Genomic DNA, 25,791 nt, shown 5'->3' with positions numbered 1-25,791 from the left:
GTGTGTGTGTGTGTGTGTGTGTGTGTGTGTGTGTGTGTGTGTGTGTAAATTTTTTGGATTGCTAACAAAGAGTTTAAGGGAGACTGATATGCATTTCATACTTATTTGTTCTCATCAGTCAGCCATACCCTTCTGAGATTCGAACCTAATCTAAATCTAAATACTTAACAGGGGAACATTTATGGTTACTTACAATTTATCCCACCAACTTCAAAAGACAGTGGGGAAAGATTAAAAGGAATATTGAACCTGGGGTCTTTTGCAGGTGTGAAGTGGGAGGTGTCCTCACCTTTGACAAAAGGAATTGAATAGTCCAAAGAGCTATTCAAGGGTTGCGGGATGCTGCAGACATACCCCCCTCCTTGGATTTTGACATTCCCTTTTATAATGACCGAGTTTACCACCGTTATAACACTTTCCTTGAGGCTTGCTGCCTTGCGATAAAGCAGCTGCCAATAAATTGGTTTGATAAGAGGCTGTTCCTATTTCCTGTAATCTGTTAACAAAATCAGGATACGGCTCAGTAGCCTTTTGCCTGATGTTAGAGAAGGCTTGATGAGGCTTGCTAGAAAAAGGCACTTTTCCAAATGCTTGGTAAGTGCATTCAGAAGAAACCTGTAAAGTGGCAGCTGGTAAAACAATCTGAGCATCAACTGGAGCAAAGAGACCAGACCCGTCAGTAATTTCTTCTACATTCCCCCCACCTTTTACTAATTGTTCCTCTAAAATTTGCCTCATGAGGGTATACAATGGCTGTGAAGAAGCAGAAGAATTAACCTCTTCATGAGGAGCTGAAGGTCCAATTAAAGATGACTTGGGGGGGGATTTTATTTGATCGTAATCAGGTGGAGGTTTTGTGGCCAATTGTTGTCCTGCCAAAGAATCAGAGCCAAATTTTTCCACTGCGTGACAGCATTAAAACCATAGATGTAATATCTGAACTTGAGCCCAGGGTAAAGTATGCCCTATCTTTACCCAGTCCTGTAAATGGAGTGTTCCGCGCTCTGGATACCAAGGACAATGTTTCCCTATCTCTCCAACCAGCTTCCTTATTTCCACCTCAAGCGTTGTTAGCCCTGACTTTTGTAGCAGGAATCGAAGTTCCTGTACATGCTGTTGCTGTTGGTGAGATAGATTGCAACCCATACTTACCTTTGAGGGGTCCTGTAGGACGAAGGTGCACCTTGCGGTCTATTCCAGACAAAGGTAAATATGTTGGGAGTTGCTCCCCTGGAGGGATGTCCCTGTTCGGGCACCAGATGTGGGATTCAGAAACCAGTCATCTCAGGGTGTCCAAAATGTCTGTCTGCCTACGCAGATTTATTACTTTTATACAGTTTTAACAAGCAGGAAAGAGCACACAGCAAAAGCATTGTTTATTGGTGTATTCCCTTGTCAATCTTTAAGAACATCCAAGCCAGGGTAGAGTCTCACATATCTTGATGGTTCCTGGCAGTCCTTGGCGGTGCTAATTGGAGTGAGCAGATAGACATGCGGTAAACAAGATACTGAGGCAGGCAGTTTTCTGCACACAGTCCCTTCATATCCTTGACCTCCATCTCTACAAACAGGATATGCTAATGTGAGAACCAAACCCTGCAACAAGCTCAGAAGTGTACTTTGCCCATATTTACCCCAACATCACCATCATATGCTCCAATAATTTTCCACACCAGGCTAGAAGTGCCTTAACATGTTCTTCCTCTAACGCACGGGTATCAAACTCACCACGTCATGATGTATCACAATATTTTTTGCATTTCCGGAGCTGGGGTGATGCAACCAGCCTGCGGGCTGGCAGTTTGAGACCCCTGCTCTAATGCAAGGCTGCTGAAGTCTGCATAAATTACTCAGAATTGGGTAAAAGTGTTTTTTCTTTGAGTAACAACACATGAACCCATTATCTTTCACAACAGGGATATTTAAATTGACTTAAACATTGCCACGCATTCATGTATTACTGCCTTGTCGTGGCGAAGGGGTTTGCGTAATTCAATGAAGCTATGAGCTAGTAATAGAAAAGAAAACACTGTGGTGTATTTACAAAGCGAAAACTACAAAATTTAGAAAAAATTGACCTTCCTGGAGTATAAATACTTTTTAAATTGTGGCTTTAAAGCAATTGGCAGAGAAAAGATTTTTGGTCATTAGGGAGCCTCAGAGGCCTGCAGAAAGAACTTATCAAGAAAAAATAAATACTTTCCAGGAGGAAATGTATGTTATGTTACAACAAATACAAATGACATTAATATCAAACCATGAGGAAATTAAAAATGAAATTGAAAATTTAAATGAATGCATTTTCAATTTAATGTCACAACAAATAAATGATCAGAAAACAAAGAGAGAGAGAGATCATATAAAGCAGACAATTGAATATAAACTAGTGGAAAGAAACTTAGAGATGGAGACTCAATCAGAGAAGGACTTACAAGAAACATTGGACAGGGAAAAGATAACTTGTACTCTCAAGACCACAAAATAAATTTGAGGATAAGAAAAAAACCTGTCAAAATGGATTGCAGAGCAGTTGGGAGCACTACAAGAAATGGGGAGACAAGGGATGATGAGAGAAATCATTAATGAATGAATCTAAACGGGTAAAATCTTCTTACAAAGATAGGATGTTTGATTTGCCTCTTATATTTACCACAACATTTACAAGATTATGGAAAGACTCTTTGATTCAAGGGAATATATTGATTGGGAAATATGTTTGGCAAAAGAAGGGAGCTAAAGTGAGAATTAAGGAATTAGATGATGGAGCATATCAGAGGGGATATTTAAAAATTAAACACTTGTTTGAATATGATTGAAGAAATAGAAAGACTTTAGTTTAAGAGGGATGAATTCCCCCAAGTAAGATAGTATTTTGTTCTTTTCTCTTTTTTATTCTGCTTTTTGATATGAGAAATATAAAACTGTTTGGGATGGCCAATATAAAGGGAATGCCTTAGATATTTAAATGTAATTGATTTTAAGAAAATTCTAAAGGGTAACTAAAAATGTTCTGAATAGACTTAAATAATTAGATGATTAAATTTATTAAATGGAACATGTAAAGATTAAACATAGCTTTAGTTAGGGGTAAAAAGAACACAAAAAAATCTGGAAATAAATATATGCTTAATAGGGATATGTATTATTCTCTTATTCTTTCCTCCTTTTTTCTTTTTCTTTTCTCTCTCTTTCTTTTTCTTTTGTCTTTTTTTTTACTTACTTTTTAAGACAGCTCGTCCTGTCCTTCTGAGCAGCCTGCCTGGTTGGTAACAGAAAGAGTTGTTCTAGTCACACAATGTGTTCTACTATGTGGGGCTTTTTCACTATGGTGCTAAAGGGATCTGTCAGCTACACTGCCGCAGAAGATATTGGCAGAATTTTGATTCCAAAGGTACAAGAGGTGATAATGAAAACAACCTGGAAAATGTAATCCTGCCAGGGAGAAAGCAGGCCAGATTTTGCTCTGCAGCAAGATAGTGAGAATATGTGAATGTAAGAAAGTTGGTACAGTTTACATTTATAGATTATGGAGAATGATGTAAATAGGCTTGAATCACGGACTGTGTTGTGTGAATGTAGAGTTAAAGACTGGTTGTGGTATGCAGTAATAACAAAGCAATTTGAAGGAAGTAAAGCATTTATAAAATGACTAGAGTGCTTAGGCAATGATTCAATAAAGTAGTTCAATATTATAATATTCTAGGATGAGGTAGAAGAATGGTTTTATACTGTAAACTTTATCCTACAAAGATGTTTCCAAAACTCTAAATTTCATCCAAAAATATGAAAACTAACCAAGAAAAAAAAACACAAGAAATTTGAATTAGCCTATCAAAATGAATCCCCTTCATGGATTACTGCCTTGTCGTGGCGAAGGGGCTTGCATAATTCAATGAAGCTATGAGCTATGCCATGCAGGGCCACCCAAGACGGAAAGGTCATAGCAGAGAGTTCTGACAAAACGTGATCCACTGGAGAAGGAAATGGCAACCCACTCCAGCATCTTTGCCATGAAAACCCTATGGACAGTACTAAAAGGCAAAACGATATGACGCTGGAAGATGAGCCCCTCAGGTCGGAAGGCGTCCAATATACTACTGGGGAAGAGCAGAGGGCTAGTACTAGTAGCGCCAGAAAGAATGAAGTGACTGGGCCAAAGCCGAAAGGACGCTCAGCTGTGGATATGTCTGGTGGTGAAAGGAAAGTCCGATGCTGTAAAGATTTTTTCTCCATAGGAACCGGGAATGTAAGATACATGAATCAAGAAAAGCTGGACGCGGTCAAACAAGAGATGACAAGACTAAACATCGACATCTTAGGTATCAGCGAACTAAAATGGACAGGAATGGGTGAATTTAATTCAAATGACCATCAGGTATACTACTGCGGCCAAGAATCCCTCAGAAGAAATGGAGTAGCCTTCATAGTCAATAAAAGAGTAGGAAAAGCAATACTGGGATACAATCCTCAAAATGACAGAATGATCTCAGTTCGAATCCAAGGCAAACCATTCAATATCACAGTAGTCCAAGTCTATGCCCCAACCTCCGGTGCTGAAGAGGATGAAATTGACCAGTTCTATCAAGCCATACAGCACCTTAAAGAACTAATACCCAAAAATGATGTCCTTATCGTCATGGGGGATTGGAATGCTAAAGTAGGAAGCCAAAAGATAACTGGAATAACAGGCAAGTTTGGCCTTGGAGTACAAAATGAAGCAGGGCATAGGCTGATAGAATTTTGTCAAGAGAATACAATGGTCATAGCAAACACTCTTTTCCAACAACCCAAGAGACGGCTTTACACATGGACATCACCAGACGGTCAACACGGAAATCAGATTGACTATATGCTCTGCAGCCAAAGATGACCTCAAGCCAGACATCCTAGAATGTGAAGTGAAGTGGGCCTTAGAAAATCTGAGCAACAACAAAGCTAGTGGAGGTGACAGTATTCCAGCTGAGCTATTCAAAATCTTAAAAGACGATGCAGTAAAAGTGCTACACTCAATTTGCCAGCAAATTTGGAAAACTCAACAGTGGCCACAGGATTGGAAAAGATCAGTTTACATTCCAATTCCAAAGAAAGGCAGTGCCAAAGAATGTTCAAACTATCGCACCATTGCACTCATTTCTCATGCTAGTAAAGTTATGCTTAAAATCCTACAAGCTAGGCTCCAGCAGTATGTGGATCGAGAACTACCAGTAGTACAGGCAGGATTTCAAAGAGGCAGAGGAACTAGAGATCAAATTGCTAACATACGCTGGATCGTGGAGAAAGCTAGAGAGTTCCAGAAAAACATCTACTTCTGCTTCATTGACTATGCTAAAGCCTTTGATTGTGGGGATCATAACAAACTGTGGCAAGTCCTTAAACAGATGGACATACCAGACCATCTTATTTGTATCTTGAGAAACCTATATGCGAGCCAAGAAGCAACAGTGAGAACTGGACACGGAACCACTGATTGGTTCAAAATTGGGAAAGGAGTCCGGCAAGGCTGTATACTGTCACCTTGCCTATTTAACTTATATGCAGAGCACATCATGAGAAAGGCAGGGCTAGATGAATCAAAAGTTGGAATTAAGATTGCCGGAAAAACATCAACAACCTAAGATATGCAGATGATACCACTCTAATGGCAGAAAGTGAAGAGGAACTAAAGAGCCTCTTGTTGCGAGTGAAGAAGGAGAATGCAAAACTTGGGTTGAAACTAAACCTTAAGAAAACCAAGATCATGGCATCTGGCCCTCTCAATTCCTGGCAAATAGATGGGGAAGAAATGGAGGTAGTGACAGATTTTATTTTCCTGGGCTCCAAGATCACTGCAGATGGGGACTTTAGCCAAGAAATTAAAATTAAAAGAAATTAAAAGACGCTTGCTCCTTGGAAGGAAAGCCATGGCAAAACTAGACAGCACACTAAAAAGCAGAGACATCACCCTGTCAACAAAAGTGCGTATAGTCAAGGCTATGGTCTTCCCAGTTGCAATGTATGGCAGTGAAAGTTGGACCATAAGAAAGGCTGAGCGCCAAAGAATTGAGGCCTTTGAACTATGGTGCTGGAGAAGACTCCTGCGAGTCCCTTGGACTGTAAGGCGATCAAACCGGTCAGTCCTAGAGGTGATCAACCCTGACTGCTCTTTAGAAGGCCAGATCCTGAAGCTAAAACTCAAATACTTTGGCCACCTAATGAGAAGGAAGGACTCACTGGAGAAGAGCCTAATGCTGGGAAAGATTGAGGGTAATAGAAGAAGAGGACGACAGAGAATGAGGTGGCTGGATGGAGTCACTGAAGCAGTAGGCGTGAGCTTAAATGGACTCCAGAAGATGGTAGAGGACAGGAAGGCCTGGAGGAACATTGTCCATAGGGTCGCGATAGGTCGGACACGACTTCGCAACTAACAACAACAACAACAATCAAAATGAAATAAAAATAGATTATTTCCTCAATGTCATACTATTGTAGCTCAGTTATGTATTGTATAAAACTTTTTTTTTCAGGGATTAAACAGCTGAGAACAACTGCTTTGGTAAAAAATAATGTAACTTGTTTTGCCTTCCTGAAAGTAATACTATCTTTTGTGTATTCTCCCCTTAGACATTGTCACTGAATTGAGCAGTAGCAATCATTACTCACCCAATTACTTTGTGGGCTGAAAGCATAAGAGGGGTATATCCACTGAGGTCAGTAGTATTTACACTCTAAATATGACAAAATATTAACATTTCAGGAAATGGAATTAACCACCCAACCAGAAACTGAAGCCATAAACCCATAGCAAATGCAATGAATTCAATTAATGTCCTGCGTTTCAAGAACTATCTGTAATTTAGTAGTACTTTCATTATGGCCCAGGTGCCTTGCAGTTTATTTTAATATAGGCTCATAACATAGAACTTTGCAGGATTTTAAAGAGTCAACTTTTAAAAATATTTTTCAGTATTATAATACTGGCTGACATTCCCAATATCCCAATATGAATCTGCCTATATAAGATCTTTGATAGAGATCCTCCTGAGGATCCTGTCTCCTAAGGCCAGGGAACAAACCCCCGGACCACGAACCGGTATTCCGTGTCTATTAGGATCTGGGCTGCACAGCTGGAGTTGAGCGGTGGGCAAGCAAACAAAACCGAAACCATTCTCCCCCCCCTCCCCCAGGTCCCTGGTGCCAAAAAGATTGGGGACAGCTGCCTAAGGAGTTTGGTGATCTCACAAGAGAGATTCCTTAATTCCTCCTGTGGAATACCTTCTCCCCGAATATTCAGATCACCGCTTTCCTGATGCAGCTCTGTATAGAAGTGAACACCTGGTTCTGAAGGAATTGGAGATACTAAATTTAGGATCCGCTCTTGCTCAATGGTGCCATTACATGTAGTCTTCAACTTACAGCCATTCGTTTAGTGACTGTTTGAAGTTACAATGACACTGAAAAGTGACTTATGACAGTTTTTCATACTCAAAAACAGCTGCGGCCTCCTCACGGTCACATGATAAAAATTCAGATGCTTAGCAACTATAATGGATTTATGACTACTGTAGTATCCCAGGGTCACGTGATGACCTTTTGTGAATCTATGACAAAATTAAGTCAGTGGGTAAGTCAGATTCACTTAAGCACTATGTTGCTAACTTAAAAAACTACACTGATTTACTTAACAACTGTGGCAACAAAGGTGGTAAAATGGGGCAAAACTCAACTGTCTTGCTTAGCAAAGGAAATGTTAGGCTCAAATAGATGTAAGTCAGAAACTACCTGTACTGCTGACACTGTATTCTGTTTATTCCATTTCTTTTCATTCTTAATTTTGGTATATGCCAATAACAGCTGTTTGGAATGGAAATTCCTAATTAACTAAACATGCAAGAAATCTTTGTACCTGTGCAGTTATAAAATTCAATGTTCATGGAACCCAAGGCACATAAGTATTAATGCCTGTTACATGATTAATTACAGCACTGTATAAAGTCACATACCTGACCCTTTGATATGAGGTAAGCTATGATAGGCATGTGTTAAAAAGCACAGCTAAATGCAGGCTGCTGTATCCTCCTCCATCAATAAGAGTTGGATCCGCTCCATATTTTAACAACAATATGGCCATAGATAAATGCCCTTGCCTAGAAAAAGAGAGCACATTTAATTTTAAAACATTTTCTTATCGAGACAAAATAACATTATTTCTAATGGAAAAGAAATACTAATACATGTCAACGGGGGGCTTTAAATTTCAGAATTTATATTTAAACTTCAGAGTGAGAGTGCAAGTTAACAAAAGCAAAAATATCCTAATTAAGGAACAATGGTAACCAAAATATGTCTGAGCTAATATAAATGCCCTCCACTCTGCCACAAAACCCTGCTGCCCCCTGCCTTTCCCAGCCAGGTATCTTTCTTTCTCCTGCTACTGGCCCATGATCCAGGAGCTGGGCAAGGGTGTAGCCAGGGGATGCATGCAGAGAGTACAGCAAAATAGCTGATTCTCATCTGCCAAAGAGAGCTTGCTGGGTCCAGCTGGGGAGGAGGCAGCAAAGGTGGTGGCAGAATTTTTTTTTTTTTTTTTAATTGAAAAGTTTTAAAATACAATTTTCCTTTAAAAAAAACCCCTTCCCCCTCCCTCCTCCCCCCCTACCTCCCCTCCTCCCCCCTCCCTCCTCCCCCCCCTACCTCCCCCCCTCCCCCCCCTACTTCCCAGAGCTGAATACAAGGTATATATATATAAAAAAAAGCAAACCTAAGCAACCATATACTAACAACTATAAATTCTAAAATCCATCACTCTCTAGCTTATATAGGATAAAACAAACCTTAACAATATTAAATATATATATAAAAAAAACTAGAATATGAAAAGGACACTCTCTAGCTTATATAGAATGGAACAAACCTTAATAGTATTAAACATATATTAAAGACAAAAAAAAAGGAAAAAGAAAAAAAAAAACCCTTCTCAACCCTATACTTATCCTAAATAAACTCCATCCATTTTATCCATTCCATGATATAACATTCTTACAAATAATTTTCCAAATTAACCAAGGATCCCAAATCAAAAAAACTTTAAAGTCAACTCTTCTGTAATCGACCGTTCCTCTTCCAGTACCACATCTATAATTATTCCAAACACAACAAAAAAGAAAAAAGAAGAAAAAAAAAAAAAAGATTGCAAACAAAACTTGAACTTTAATCCAAAAAAGCTCAGCCTTTCCACAAAACCACCAAATATAAAAATATATTGCGTCTACACCCAAATCTTTTCCCCCCTCCCCTGCTTGACTACTTGACTATATCGTAAAAGTTCCAAAGACTTCTGCGATTCCTGCTACTTTCTCTTCTTAGATCGTTTTACAGCAGCACGCGTCACCCTCTGTTTTATAGATTCATCCGACGAGGTTATATCTTGATCTCCTCCAACACCGTTGTCTTCTATCTGACCATCTTCGGCCTCTTGATGCGCTCCTTCTCCAGATCCCTTTCCAGCTTCCAAAAGTGTTAATGGCGTTGCATTTAAAACATTATTGTAGAAATCACGCGCTTGCATCACAGTAATCAAACGGTACTTTTTACCTTCGTGCGTCACCATCAACCCCACTGGGATCTCCCATCTGAACCTTATATCTCGCTGCTTGAGCTCTTGCACAAGAAATGTAAAATCCTTCCTTCTCCTTAGAATCTTTGGAGGAATTTCTTTTAAGACCAAAACTTCTTGATTAGCAATCATAACTTTAGTATCATAAGCAGCTTGTATAACTTCATCTCTAGTTTCCCTTTTTGCAAAATATACCACCACATCTCTAGGCAACTTCCTCTGTCTGGCAATCCATGAATTCACACGAAACACTTTGTCCATGCCTCCTTTTATTTCAGATGCTGGCTGTTTCAACACTATTTCAAAAGCCTCAGAAACCAGCTGCTTTAGATCTTCCTTAGTATTCTCCTTTAAGCCTCTAATTCTAATGGCAAACTGCATCTGGAAATATTGAGCAAGACACAGTTCCTTTTCCATTTTATTTTCATTCTCCAATACTTTTGCTTCTAATATAGCATTCTTTTGAGTCAAGTCTTCTAGCTTTCCCTCCAATTCTTCCACACACCGAGCCACTTTACACACTGAAGTCAAGATGTCTACCCTCATTGCTTTGAGCTTCTGTTCCATCCTCTCCTCCATTCTCTCCTCCAATTTCTCCAATTTCTCCTCCATCTGTGCAAATCTAATATTAATTGATTCCAAAATTACCTGGGTATGTTTTTCAAGAGCATCTTGTAAGTCCTTTGATGTCAATACATCAGGAGGATGCAGCGCCTGCAATAATGATTGTTGCACGGGAGAAGTTCCAGCACTCCGAAGAGTTTTAGGGGGTGGTTTAGCCGCCATCTTTTACCAAATATGACGCACTTTCACTTCAGATTTGTAATCCAAAAAAGTCCATCAAGCTGGAGAGTAAAACATAGTAATCCTCTTTACCATTTCCTCTTGTATCGCTCTGCCTGCTCCTTTAAATCATAGTCATTCCTTCAGGCAGGAGTGGTCGCAGACGGCTGGCTCTGCTCCAAGAAGTCAGGAGCAGAGGCGACGGCCAGCTGGGAGCAGCCCAGGCTACGGGGGAGTTCAATCCTTCAGCCGCCCAAGCCATAAGCTCAGGCGGCCCTGGAGAACTCTACCCCTACCTGGGAGCTCGCCCCCTCCTCTTCTCCCGAGGAGGGGGCTTCAGATTCGCCCGAACAGCTGATCGGCGCTGTTTCGGGCGAAAAAACAACAGCTGAGCCGCGGGCAGCCCGGGAAGGCTCCCTTCGTCGCCGCGGAGCCACCGGAAGTCAGGTGGTGGCAGAATTGAACAAAGCGGAATGATGAGTGTAGTTATCCTAGACTCCCAAAGACCTTTTTTGATTCCTATATTGAAAGTTATAAAGTTCTGCATTCCTGTCTCTAGTGATAAAACTTCTGCCTGCTCCATTTACAATTGTATACAAGGTTATAAAGTTCTACATTCCTGTCTCTAGTGATAAACCTTTGTCTCCTGCTTCATTTACAATTGTATATAACAAGACTTGTCTCCTGTAATTGTCATATGGCTTCCTGTCTCTTGAAATTGTCCTTGCCTCAAGTTATGCCTTCCTGTGATAATGTCTCTTGTAATTGTCCTTGCCTCAAGTTATGCCTTCCTGTGACAACCCTTGTCTTCTCTGTTAGCATTTGTATACGATAAGCTATGCTTTATTGTTTCCTGTAATGACCTTTGCCCTCTTCATTAGCAGTTCTCTGTTAGCATTTGTATATGATAAGCTATGCTTTATTGTTTCCTGTAATGACTTTTGCTCTCTTCATTAGCAGTTGTATGCAATGAGTTATGTTTTCCTATGACCTTCCATATGGTTTGCTCTCTTCATTAGCAGTTGTATGCAATGAGTTATGTTTTCCTATGACCTTCCATATGTTGCTCTCTCATGTGTGTACTTCCCCCTCCCTGATGAAACTGCTCAATAAAAGAGTGCTGTGCAAAGCTGTTCGGGGGGCAACACCATCCACCCCCGGGCACTCTGTGCTCTCTCACCTTGAACAAACTTGTGTTGGTGCCTCAGTTTGTCCTAGGATCCTGTTCCTGCGCTATCGCAGTTCCCAAGTGTGACCGTCGGAACGTCCGGCACACTGGGTCGGTGGCAAAGGGCAAAATCCTTCCATATTCAAGGTGTTCACCCTTGCGAGGGTCCCTCTAAATTCTCACCCCTGTTACGGGGCTCTAAGAGTTGAGGCCGGAACCCTGATCGGTCGCTTGGCGCAACAACTGGGGGCTCGTCCGTTGGATCGCGGCTTCAACTCCACAGTACGACTCCTGTCCAGGGGTGTACTGCCTGCACTCCTGTTACCACGCACCTCGGAGAAGGCTTCTAATCGTGAGTAATGGGCTCCCCACTTTTCAAAGTTTTGTCAGGTCATAGGGACAAACTTTTTAATATAGTGCAGAAGGCTAATTTTGTTCAAAAACACAATGGCACCATGGTCCATCCTGTAGGAAAGAGACTTTTAACAAAACTTTTACAATATATTAACAAAAATTGTCCGGCTTATCCGGAATCAGGCACTTTGTCTATTATAACCTGGGAAAAGCTAGGTAAATATCTTCACAATCATCCCAGGGCGCCTGCTGACATTTTGTCCGCATGGCAAGCAGTGATGGCAGCATTAAAACTTTTGCCATCTCCTTTAGATCTGACATCTTCTACCTCTAAACCTCTTGATCACTCTTCTGATCTTCCGCCTTCATCCGTGCCGCCCCCACCCTATGAAAAATCAGAGAAACTTCCTCCTATTGCTGTGCCTGTCCCCCCTCTGCTCTGCCTCCAGAGAATCTTCCTTCTGCCTCTTCTCTTTGCCCCGCTGTGCCTGTCCCTCTCTCTGCTCCCAACAAAGAGGAAAAAGCCTCTGAGCTTGTTGCCATTACTATTTCTAAACCCCCTCCTCCCCCCTTCCCTCCTCCTCCTTCTCCAAATCTCCCTCCTCCGCCTCCCCGCCCCACTCAAGGGGCACCTTTTGTTCACTCTATGCTTGCAGCTCATGCCTCCGGGATATTATATCCAGAGGATTTAGAAGCTTGTGCTGCTGCCCCACCACCACCTCCACCCGAACTACCTGTTTATACTCCTCTGACTCCAAAAACTATTAAGGACATTAAAGCTGCTGTGACTCAATATGGCCTTCATTCTAAATACACTCTCGGCCTGATCACAGGTTTGAATTACCTTGGCACTCATATGACCATCGCTGATTATCGCGTGCTGTTTGGCCACGCCTCTTCTGGCCCCCAGCAGGGAATCTAGAGGGGGGGCAGTCAGCCAGCCCGACAACAAAGGCTGACATTTCTTTTCCTCTTAATGCTTCTAACCCCTCTGAACTTTTCACTGATTCTCTTTTTCATTAAGCCTTTTCAGTTTCTCCGGCTCCCCCTCCTTATGAGGATTCAGCCGGGAGAAACTCAGCAGGGCACCTCAGCTGCGGCTGAGCCCCTCAGGCTCAGCCAGAATCTGTTATATCACAATTGAACATGGAAGATTTGTCATCTTGTTATCCTGTTAATTTTTTGCCGGCACCAGCAGCTGGAGGTTAACCAATCCAAGAGTATACACCCTTGCATCATGAATTGATCAACTATGTGCAAGGATTTTTAATAAGTATAGGTAACACTTATACCATGTGTTTAATTGACTGAATATCTATAGCTAACATGGTTTTGACTCTATCACAATATCTTGTTTGGGAATCTGAATATAAATAAAAAAGAAATAGAGAAAAAATTCTTGCTGGATTACCTCAAGGAGTAAATAGGGATCAATTATGAATATGCCCGAAATGAACTCCTGTTAAAATTGGCTTATGTGGGGCTTGAAAGAGCCTCTTGGGGCGAGCTGTTCTCAGTAAAGTCCAGGGGCGCGCCTGTTGATTTCAACTGCCTGGACTTGTCTGAGATCTACCTTCCCATTGCAGGCTCTGAGCCAAGCTAAATTGACAATTCTGGTCTACCAAATCAAAGAATAGGAAAGTAGTTGTTGTTGAAACCTAAAGAAAAGAAAAATCAAAGAAATAAAACCAAGTTTTTCTTCTTTTTCTTTTAATCTAGCTCTTTGGATTATTGTTTTGGCCTAAAACCCCAAATTGATATGTGTGTTTTGTTCTGTTTTATATATCTGTGTATATATGTCTGTCTATGTTGTTCTGTGTTATTTCCAAGACTTGGAAGAGGGTCAAAATCCTCTCTGATAACACCAAACAAAAAGGCCTTATTTAACAATGTATGGTTTGTCTGGAGAAAGTATGAAATGGAATTTTTGTATGTGAAATTGTTTATGCAAGCAGTCAGAATGGAAGTGAATGAGTTAATTTGCTGATATGTAAATGTGAGTGTGTTAGCCCTCAAACCCACCTACCACCCCTCACCCCGTCCCAGGCTGTGAAAGGAACAGTAAACTACAGATTTTTATTGTTGTAAAAGCCATGGATGATGTGTGAGAGAATTTATGGAAAATGCATGTAAAGGAGAGCAAACTATTTTTTTTTTTGGTGGTGAGATTTTTGTAAAGTTTCTTTCCCCCCCCCAACCCCGCTCTGTTACTTTAAGAGTGAGAAAGGGAGAGACAGCCAGAAGAGGGGGGGGTGGCTGGTCCTTTTAACCATTTTTTTCTCTGCTTAGAATTCCAGTCTGAGAAAGGGGGGTGGATGTGAAACTTGATGCCCACTCTTGCAGTTTCAGCTTGCAATTTTTTTTTACTCGGAAGAGGAGAGATTAATTGTTGGACAAGTTTTTGAAATTTTTTGAGTTTTAGTTAAACATCACCCAAAAGAAATTACTCTGATCTTTTTGTGGAGTTGTTTTTTGTTTTTGTTTTTTTGTTTTTGATGTTTTTGTGTCTGTGTGCAGGACACATTGATAGAAGGTGATATCTGGGAGAATTTCCCTCTCTTAATCAGCACTAACCTGTGGATTTTATACCTTACAATAGGCTCTGAGATTGTTAATACAGGAAAAGGGGAACATATACACTGACTCCAAATATGATTATGGAATCTTCAATACTTTTGGAGAAGAGAAATGTAGAGGATTGATTAATAGCTAAGAGAAACAGAAGACAGAAGTTAGGCCAGAGTGGCAGAAGGGCAGTGAATGAATGGATATAGAAGGGAGAAACAGAAAAGTGGTTTTTAAGTTGGTTTGCACAGATTTGTGAATTGCATGCATGAATTGTATGCCTTAACACAAGCCTTAGAATGCTGAAGGAACAAGAATGTACTATAGAAATATGGAAAGGGAGAAACATGGGAAGTAGAAGAAAGTGAGAGGTGGATGTTGCATGATGGGAGTCGGATGTTCCTTTTGCTGCTATTATTTTAAACACGCCTGGACTATTTACTGCTGCTATTGTTTAATGTGCTAACCAATTGAAAATTTTGGAGTGGATTCATTTATCCCACACGCCCAAAGTTTCTGTTTTAACCAGAGAAGCACAATTAGCTCAATTGATTTTTAAAATCCATCACCGAACGAAAGCCTTGATTGGGCTGGAAATAGACACTCTTTTTGTGCCTATGTCTTTGCAAATTTGGGAATCATTTTTTCAAACCTCAAGTGAATTGCAATTTTCCTTAGCTGATTGGCATGGCAAGGTTTCTTGCCACCCACCACCCAATTATCGTTTGCAATGCAAATTGTTCGCACTGTACCCATTGACTGGTTGTCACCCTTGTCTCCTCACCCCCTACATTCAGCTGTTACAGTTTTTGCAGATGGGAGCAAGGAGTGTGGCGCCTGTGCCTGGTTGGAAAATGGTCACTGGATAACCAAGCAAACAACACCCCAGCGGTCAGCTCAAAAAGCTGAACTGGCTGCTTCAATTTTGGCTTGTCAACTTTTTTCCTTTCAACCTTTGAATCTTATTGTGGATAGCTTTTATGTTTATCACACAATTCAAGTGATTTATGGATCTTATTTATCCCCCTCCATTCAACCAGATTTGTTACAACTTTTTTTTAACCTTGCAAAATTTGCTTTTTGAACGCCAACATCCTGTTTTTGTTGCTCACATTCGTAGTCATCAGCCTTTTCCAGGTTTTTTGCAAGAGGGAAACAATGTTGCAGATCAGGCTGCCTCCGGACCTTCAGCCTGTTCCTTGCAACCCCTCACCCCCTGGGAAAGTCATTCATATTTCCATCAAAATTCCAAAGCTTTGCAAAAGCAGTTTGGCATCACCGCTGCAGAAGCAATTGCAATTCGCCAGCAGTGCCCAACATGCAGCAAACAAGCAACTGCAATTCCTATGGGTGTAAATCCAAGGGGATTGGAGCCTTGCCAAATTTGGCAAATGGATGTCACACAATATGCACCATTTGCCCCATGGAAGTATTTGCATGTTTCAATTGATACCTTTTCAGGATTCATCATGGCTACCCCCCAAAGGGGAGAAGCCAGCAAACATGTCATTAATCATTGTATTCGGACCTTTGCAGTGCTGGGATGTCCAAAAGAACTCAAAACAGATAATGGCCCTGCCTACAGCAGTCAAGCCATGGCAAAATTTTGTCATCATTGGCAAATCACACACAAATTTGGAATTCCATATAATAGCCAAGGCCAAGCCTTGGTGGAAAGAGCTAACCAAACCTTGAAACATGCTTTAGATCGCTATAAAAATCAGAACGGGGGAAAATGAAACCCCAACCTCCCAGCAATGCAAGAAACTCTTAATCTTTGCCTCTACACTCTAAACTTTTCCAACTTGACTGGCTATCCCTTAACCACAGCTGCAGAGCAGCATTTTTCATCTCCAGTTGCAGATCAGCCTAAACCCAAAGTGTGGTATCACCAACTTCCAGACCTAACTTGGAAAGGCCCTGCAGACCTTCTCACTTGGGGAAGAGGCTACGCAGCTGCTCAACTGCCAGACAAAGTGCTGTGGATCCCCGGTCGCCACGTTCGTCCGTATCATGCCTCCACAAACACAACTGCAGAACCCATTAAAGATGACAGCATGGTTTGTGACAGCATGGTTTGTGACTTTTTTCAGCTTTAACACCACTGACTGATGCCACTAAAACACAATTCCATCTGAAAGCTTACCCCAGATGTCAAAGTTTTGCCGCCTACTCAGCCTGCAGCATTTCATTGTGCCTCCACTTCACCAGCTATCCCATCCCGTTCTTTACAATGGCTCACACCTTTGACATTGGTTCCAGTCAAAAATGACTCTTTTCACACTGTTTTTGCCCATCGCATGGACCCAGAAGGAACAACCTGTTGTTAACAACGAGTCTACCATCATCATCTATGTGAACTCTGTAGCTCATGTTCCTGTCCAAACTTGAAATGGTTTCAACTTTCAGGAATTACTTGGCTCCTGGTTTCCCAAATTACCTGGTTTACAAGCTATTGTAGCTTTAATTGGTATGATTGTATTAGGATGTATTATTTTACCTTGTGTCTTGCCTATTTTTATCAGAAGTATTACTAACAGTATTTCTTTGACTGTGCTTGACTCCATGGCAGAATTAAACAAACGATTGAAAGACAGAGAAGGGGAACGCTCCCAGCATTATACTTGGTATCAAGGAATGTTTAACTTCTCTCCCTGGCTGACCACCCTTTTCTCAGCCATAGCTGGTCCTTTAATTTTATTATTACTTGCATGTGTAATTGGCCCATGTGTTATGGGTAAACTTTTAGATTTTCTACAACGAAGGCTGAGCAGCATTAGCGATGACATTCTGTTGATGAAACACACTGTTGACAGTGAATGCAAACATCCTCTTTTAGAATTTACCTCTGATGAACCCTCACACCAACACTCTTTGAAAGGAACACTGGCGCCGGCACAGGAGGTATCGAAGGATTTCTCTTTTTCCCGCGTAAGTATCCTAGAAGAGAAAGTTCTGGACTACATTGAGGGGACTTCTCAGTAATTGGCCTTAAAAAACAGAAAAGGAGGAGTTGTAGTTATCCTAGACTCCCAAAGACCTTTTTTGATTCCTATATTGAAAGTTATAAAGTTCTGCATTCCTGTCTCTAGTGATAAAACTTCTGCCTGCTCCATTTACAATTGTATACAAGGTTATAAAGTTCTACATTCCTGTCTCTAGTGATAAACCTTTGTCTCCTGCTTCATTTACAATTGTATATAACAAGACTTGTCTCCTGTAATTGTCATATGGCTTCCTGTCTCTTGAAATTGTCCTTGCCTCAAGTTATGCCTTCCTGTGATAATGTCTCTTGTAATTGTCCTTGCCTCAAGTTATGCCTTCCTGTGACAACCCTTGTCTTCTCTGTTAGCATTTGTATACGATAAGCTATGCTTTATTGTTTCCTGTAATGACCTTTGCCCTCTTCATTAGCAGTTCTCTGTTAGCATTTGTATATGATAAGCTATGCTTTATTGTTTCCTGTAATGACTTTTGCTCTCTTCATTAGCAGTTGTATGCAATGAGTTATGTTTTCCTATGACCTTCCATATGGTTTGCTCTCTTCATTAGCAGTTGTATGCAATGAGTTATGTTTTCCTATGACCTTCCATATGGTTTGCTCTCTTCATTAGCAGTTGTATGCAATGAGTTATGTTTTCCTATGACCTTCCATATGTTGCTCTCTCATGTGTGTACTTCCCCCTCCCTGATGAAACTGCTCAATAAAAGAGTGCTGTGCAAAGCTGTTCGGGGGGCAACACCATCCACCCCCGGGCACTCTGTGCTCTCTCACCTTGAACAAACTTGTGTTGGTGCCTCAGTTTGTCCTAGGATCCTGTTTCTGCGCTATCGCAGTTCCCAAGTGTGACCGTCGGAACGTCCGGCAGACTGGGTTGGTGGCAAAGGGCAAAATCCTTCCATATTCAAGGTGTTCACCCTTGCGAGGGTCCCTCTAAATTCTCACCCCTGTTACGGGGCTCTAAGAGTTGAGGCCGGAACCCTGATCGGTCGCTCGGCGCAACAGATGAGGGCAGGCTTCAGCAAGAACTAAGGTGGGCCTGTGCTTGCTCTTGCTCCAGCTTTCCTCCTGCAAAGCAGTGCAAAGGGCCAGCAGCTTCCAGCACACTGAAGTCCACAGACAGGTTTTCCAGGACCGCTTCTGGCATGTGTTCTGAAGCGCACATTAAAAGTTGTCCTAGAGAGCTGGCTTGCAGGATTCAATGAGGCGTGGAGGCAAGTCTAGCACCAACAAAACCTACCCTCAGATCCTCAGCTTATTGTTGACTCTAGCGATAGAAATTCTGATCCCAATTAGGATCATTAAGCAAAGACTATCTGTAGTCAGTATGGAAGACAGGAACATGGGAAGATGTTTGGCTTGCAAGATATCAGCACAAAACCTCTCAGAGCATCGACTAGTTTTTCCTGATGTTCACTTTGTCTTATGTCAGTCTTCTTAACAACTGAGTGGCTTCTATTTCCCAGCCCCATTTTTTTTATGTAGAAGGACAGAACTCTAGGTTGACCTAAAATCCCACTTAAGCAAGTCTTTGGCTGCGAGATGAAAGATGCAAATTTTAAAGTCACTGTCACAAAATCAAAACTTCAGTTTGCCCTTCTGTATCACAATACTAAGAGGGACACAGTGGCTCAGTGGGTTAGGATGCTGAGCTTGTCCATCGGAAGGTTGGCAGTTTGGTGGGTCCAATCCCGAGCGCCGCATAGCAGAGTGAGCGCCTGTTACTCGTCCCAGCTTCTGCCAACCTAGCAGTTCGAAAGCACGTAAAATTGCAAGTAGAAAAATAGGGACCACTCCGGTGGGATGGTAACAGCGTTCCGTGCACCTTTGGCGTCTAGTCATGCTGGCCACATGACCACAGAGACGTCCTCAGACAAGCACTGGCTCTTTGGCTTTGAAACGGAGATGAGCACCGGCCCCTAGAGTCGGAAACGACTAGCATGCATGTGCGGGGAAACCTTTACCTTTACTTTATCACAATACTACCCAGGCAACTGTAAGCATTTCAATAATCAAAAGAAGGATTTGCTTCAAACCTAATTGCCCAATGAAGTGGGGTTGAATTTAAATCTCCTCCTAGTTGATCGACTACTGCACCTTTGGAGATAAAATACCTGTGTGATAACAAAGGAAAATTGGTTTATAAATACATGATGAATTAACACAGGGTCAAACTGCACTGTTAACATTCAAGGTAATCCTTTTATATAAGACATATACAGATAACCCTCACCTACCGTTTTGTTTAGCAGCCGTCTGAAGTTATAACAATGCAACCATTGTTTACAACCGCCGCACTGTCCTGCACTCACATGATTGCCATTTGCATGCTTCCCAACTGGCTTGCAACAAGCAAAGTTAATGGAGAATCTGGAAGTAAAAACATGCTGCGCTCACTTGATTTTGTGTTTAGTGATTATGAAGTTGTCAGTCCCAACTGTGGTCACTGTGAGGACTACCTGTATATTACGTTTGATTGAATGCTTCTTCTGAAAGTGGATTATTCCCTGGCTTTTCATGCACAATATTTTTAGAAATAAAGTTATTTAATATTTAATAATATAGTAATACATTCTTAGAAAGCAGCTTTGTCTGCAGTGCAATCAAAAATCCCTTTATTATTAAATATGGGTACAGATAATTGAGAAATATTTAAAAAGTCACAAAATAACTTTGACAAATCTATTAACACAGGAGATTATACAGTGGTACCCTAGTAACTGCTTTAAAACTCATCGAATTTGGTACTCGACTCATTTTGATGCGAAAATGTTGTCCCAGTACTCATTGTTTTTTGATACTTGGCATGTTGCGATAGGAAGAGAGGGACGGCCATAGAGAATGGACAGGAAGTCGGCCATTTGGGAAGTCACTGACATAAGAAAAGGGGCAGACAGAAAGTTCTTCCCAGCCTAAAGAAAGAGTCATGTGGTAAGTCATGTGGTTTGGTACTTCCATAACCAATTAATGACAAGTACTGCAGTAACACTGTATAATTCAAAAACAGGAATAAACAAATACCAACAGACAAATACAAAAAAATCTATTATAAACTACTGAGTTAGTTTTTCCTTCTCTTTTAGCGGAAGTCCTCTCTATATATCATTCTTGTGAGCTTATACTAAATCCTCTAGGTTTAAAGTGATTTTTCTCAAATAACATAATTCTACTGCTGGAAACAGCCCTTCTATGAAAAGATGGTTTCCCAAAGCAGAAAATGTTTTCCATCCTACTATTTTAGTTTAGTCATTTATAGTATTGACGGTAAAGATCCAAAATATTTGAAATTATAAAATGAGCTTTATATATTTCTTCACTTCTAAATCTAGACAAATTGGAATCCTAACTCTTAAAAAAAAATAATGGATTTCCTTCTATTTAACTTGCTTTCACTGAAAAGGATGAGTCTTTCCATTTAGGAAAAGTTGATGGGCCTCTCTTTTTAACCACAGAAGCAAGGTTATCATCATTATTTCCAAATAGTGGGCAACTTTGCACTCAATTTTCATACTGGACCATCACCATCAGCATCATCAATTAAAGTTGTATGTTGACAGTTTACTTGATATTTAATTGATGATGATGATGTACATCATCTGTAATCGCTCCTTTCTCATTTGGGGATTTAAATAAACTTTCCTGTGCTAAGTACATCTGCCCGGAGGTGAAGGGGGAAGGGCATAGCGAACTTGCGCCCATCTGCTTCTATTAGTTGTAGCTGCCCACCCTGACAATCCTTCTACAAATGAAGCTGGGAGATCGGTGGCTGACCTCGACTTTGGGGGGCAAGAACCGCGTTCAACCTTGACCCCAAACTCTTTTGAGGATCACGTGGAAAACAGTGGGACTGAAACACAGCCAACACCCTTGTTGTAGTTCCTGCCTGCCTTACTTCCAGGCCTCCTCTCGGGCTCTCCTTCATCTCGCCTTCCCGCCATTTGCTGCTTACCACGGGGCCGGCACCCTCCATGGTCAGCGGTCCAGAGTCACCGCTGGCCCGGTGGTCCCAGGAGTTTCCTGGTTTGACTTCCTGGTTACGGCCAGAAACATGCCCTCGGACCTGTCCCTCGAAAGATAAAAGGAGGGGCTCGGGTCACGCCCACTTGGAGCCGGGACTCTGAACCAGGCCCTTGGCGGCCTGGAGGTGGCTTGCTTCTCTCTGCCCCTCGTTCAGTGGAACCATTTTGAGAGCTTCGGATAAATGCTGCCGAGGATTAAAATTGCAGTGTAATATACACAGCTTCCCTCAGAGCTGGAAGGAGACGTGTGTAACTGTACCGAACCCTTCTTTAAAATAGCAATAAAAAGGAAGGAAGGGCTTAAATGGCCCCCTGAGAACTTGTGGCTAACTGAATGTAGAGGTAGTCCTCGACTTACAACAGTTCATTTGGTGACCATTCTAAGTTACAACGGCACTCAAAAAAGTGATTTAGATTAACCAAAGCTTTCACATTTAACGATCTTTGTAGCATCATCCCCCCCCCACAGTCACGTGAAAGACTTGGCTTTCCCCCCAAATGCTGGGAGATAATCTGAACTTTAGAAGTTTGATTTGGTGCCAGGTTTTTATTCTTTTCAATATTTTAAGGGAAGATGTTCTAGTCCCTTGGTTAGCTTAGTTGCCCTCTACTGAACCTTTTCTAGCTCCACTATATCCTTTCTGAGGTGCAGTGACCAGAACTGTACAAAATATTCCAGGGGGTTGCATCAATGGTTTGTAAAAGGACATTATGAGATTGGCATCTCTATTTTTGATACCATGACTTATTATCCCTAACATGCTGTTGGCCTATTTTACATTGGATATACAGTGCGTCAAAACTTTCATTGAAGTGTTTATCATTACTCAATCATTTTCAAAATGGAAATGTATGGATTTAGAGGGTGTTGAACACTCCAGAATCTTCAATGCAAGTACAATAATGGGACAATCATCACATGGCAATATAAATAATCTTCTTGGCAGTTATAGTCACAATTTCCCTTTAGCCAGATTAGTAAAACTGAAATTACTGGATGGGTTTTTTTTAATTTGGGGTGGGGAGGAGGCAAAACAAATCAGTACAAAAAGAAACTTAAAAAAAACAAAACAAAAATAACTTTTAAAGGTTTATATAATGTGCATTTTATTTTATGTTAAATATGTTATTTTTAACATATTAAGAAGTAAGCAAATCATACACCATTATATGCGCCAAAAATACTGCTGATAAATGTATTTGCAAACTTGTTGTTGCAAAATATTTTAAGTCTAAAATAAGCATTTAGAAAATCCCTGGAATGAGTCGGTAGGGTACTACATCAGTATATCTTTTCCAGTCTTTGCCATACTTGTGGGAGCATCGATGTTCATCTCTAATGCATCGATGGACCAGGATAATGATCATATAAATTATGTAGAAATAAGGAAGAATATGATTAAAACCACAGCACAGGCAGTATGCCAGGGAGCCAATCAAGTCTGCAGTATAGTTAAAATGGCGGGCCATACCCCAGAATCCTGAAATCAACAATTTACTGTACTGTTTAGTTCCATTGATTAATGTGTAGGTACATTCAATATATTTGGGTTTCTCGCCCCATATTTTATAGTTGCCATCAGTGCGACGGAAGAAATCTTTCTGATGATTGGCAATTCTGAAAATAAAGTAGCTCATCAAACCCATTAGAAGAATTCCAACTGCATAACTGGTAGTAAGCTGGACAGGATGATAGACCAAGTACAACCCCTGAGGTAAAAAAAAATGAGAAAAAAAAACCGGTAACATATTGTCAGATTTAGTCAGCACTCTTTATTTTCCTTTTCATTATCTGGGTTCTTGCTTAAGTCCTCAGTGTCAACTTTTAACAAACACATAGACTTTCTCCACAATATCTAACCTCATCCACAAAGCAATTCAAAGCGTTGATTTTAACCATTAGGGCCCTATGTGTCTCAGGATTCTGCCCCAGAGATGCTCAACTGGCATCCACAATAATGATCATATAAAAGTCCATCTCTTTTAGTGTTAGGTGAAGACCCACTTGGTGGTTCCCTTCCCCTCTGTGTGCTCAATCTTCAGGATCTTCTTTTCTCTGGCTGGCACAGAAACATCAGATTCACTAGCTTTCTGGCTAAAAAGCTAGCAAACAGCAGGTTTCTGAAGGCAAGTAAGGCTAGAAAGAAGCTGGAGCTTTGGCACGGAAGCTTCTTTCCTCCAGATCGTAAGTAACTTTTCCTCAGTCTGTTCTAACTTTGAACTGTCATTAAGTGACAGTTGAGAAGTATTTATTTATTTATATTTCACATTTCTAAACTGCTCAAAAACGACCTGTGTGTACATTAACATCTCTGCATCATTTTCCCCCTTCAGCCTATCCAGCAAAAGTGATCTGACCATTCATGTCAATCTCTGGAACCCTGACTATGAGATCCTTTTCAACTCCTGTTATTGTATCCCAACTTCCAGCTATGAAACCAAAGTCCCAAAGGTGCTTTTTCAAAAGGCAACTGGACTTTCTTTGTTTTTCTTGAAGACGTTTCCTTTCTCAACCAAGAAGCTTCTTTAGTTCTGAAGAAACCTCTTGGATGAGAAGCGAAACATCTTCAAGGAAAAACAAAGAAAGTCCAGTTGCCTTTTGAAAAAGCACCTCTGGGACAACCATGAGAATCTCCATAGACATATGAAGCCAAAGCCACTCTTGCTAGCCTGTGAACTTCCCCCACATTCACAACAATCATGTTGATCCTTTCCCACACCTATTTGGAACCCCATCCGACTGACCCATTACTCAACTTCAGGGCAGTTTTATTCTCTGTTTCAAGGGGGCCTGCCTACTACTCTTCCCTGTCTCTCACCCAGACTTGGATCATACCTCTGCAATAACAAAATGCACCTTCTAATCACCAGTGACCACAGGTGACTTCACCAGCAATCTCCAATCTTTATCAGCCACGGCAATCCTGACCTGACAATTCATTGTCAACTCATAGCCATTGCTTACTTTATCTGCTAGCTTATCAGGTTCAGAATTGTGCCAGGGGCCTTTCTTCACAACAACACTACAAGTGGTCCTCAACTTACAACTGGCCACTTAGCAACCTTCTGAAGTTATAATGGACCCTGAAAAAGGGATTTACATCTGAAGTTCTGATAACCAAGCATGGCTGTTTGTAGTGCCAATGACATATGACCATGATTTGAGATGTTTTTACCAAAAATTGGTGTTTACTTGCAGTTTCCAGCAAAACACCCAATAGTGAATAATGAATTTGCTTAATGATCACACTGTTCATTTTACAGCTGCTACAAAAAAATGACCATAAAATTGGATCAATCACATCCACTTTATGGCCCACTTTATGACCACAATGTGCAGGCTCTAATAATAATAATTAATAATAATAATAATAATAATAATAATAATAATAATAAAAATAATAATAATAATAACAACAACAACAACAACAACAACAACAACAACTTTATTGTCACTTTGAATGTACACCGAACGGCATACATTAAAATGAAATTTCGTTGCATACAGCTCTCAAAGGGCCACTACCTCTGATATACACTGCTTGTTCGTGGCCAGTTCAAGTTTCAGATCATCCATTTTATTGTCTAGGGAGCAAATGATGGCAAATAGGACAGATAGAAACGGAGTTCCATGTCCATTAGCCCTCAAATTAGCTTGTATTCCTGCAAGACAATCTCGCCTCCTTTTCTGAACCTGTCTTTTCCACCTTTTCATTAAAGGGGTCTTGCTCCTTTTCAACCCTTTTTGATCATATCCACTTTATGACTGCAATGAGCAGGCTTCATTATGGTTGTAAGACAAGGACTACCTGTACCACTTCCACCTTCAATTCCAATCCCCACTTCATTAAGGGACAGAGTCTTACAATCTTTACATGAAGGCCATCCAGGCATTGTACGAATGAAAGCCTTAGCTAGAAGCTACCTTTGGTGGCCTGGCCTGGATGAGGCTGTAGAGGATCAAGTTCATGGTTGCTATACTTGCCAGCAATCTAGGCCTGAAATGCCTCAGGCCCCAGTTCACAGATGGGAAGAAACACATACCCTCTGGTCCAGGGTTCACATAGACTACGCTGGGCCTTTTCAAGGACAGCTTTTCCTGATAGTAGTGGATAGCCACTCAAAATGGCTGGAAGTAGTTCCAGTCCCTACTATGACTACTGCTAGGACCATCCAGGTGCTGAGAAAACTCTTTGCAACACATCGTTTGCCTGATGTTTTGGTTTCTGATAATGGGGCTCAATTCACTGCTGCTGAGTTTCAGGCTTTTCTTAGAGCTAACCTCATCAGACATACTACGTCTACACCA

At 41.1% G+C, this 25,791-nt stretch overlaps 2 protein-coding genes and 1 long non-coding RNA gene across 7 annotated transcripts in view; all 3 read right to left on the bottom strand.

Moving 5' to 3' along the window:
• The window catches only part of LOC308659369 (7-dehydrocholesterol reductase-like), a 117,284-nt gene that overhangs the window by 53,229 nt on the left and 38,264 nt on the right, over positions 1–25,791 (bottom strand). The gene's annotated exons all lie outside the window — the stretch shown is intronic.
• Positions 1,427–8,099, bottom strand: LOC308672138. Its single transcript, XR_014027353.1, has 3 exons — positions 7,980–8,099; positions 6,640–6,704; positions 1,427–1,468 (listed from the first exon to the last, which is right to left on the bottom strand). It is a non-coding gene; the product is annotated as an uncharacterized lncRNA (long non-coding RNA).
• The window catches only part of LOC308659368 (7-dehydrocholesterol reductase-like), a gene marked incomplete at its 3' end in the record, with an annotated part of 41,366 nt that continues 38,302 nt past the window's right edge, over positions 22,728–25,791 (bottom strand). For all 4 annotated transcript variants that reach the window (XM_081312911.1, XM_081312913.1, XM_081312910.1 and 1 more), the window contains one exon: positions 22,728–23,192. In XM_081312911.1, coding sequence (XP_081169037.1) covers positions 22,728–23,192 — 465 coding nt within the window. The remainder of the gene's footprint in view (positions 23,193–25,791) is intronic.

Source organism: Vipera berus (genome assembly GCF_964194415.1).
Source record: "Vipera berus genome assembly, chromosome: 1".
Classification (NCBI taxonomy): domain Eukaryota; kingdom Metazoa; phylum Chordata; class Lepidosauria; order Squamata; family Viperidae; genus Vipera; species Vipera berus.
Note: the sequence above shows the minus strand (reverse complement) of the source record. Positions and strands in the feature narration are given on the sequence as shown.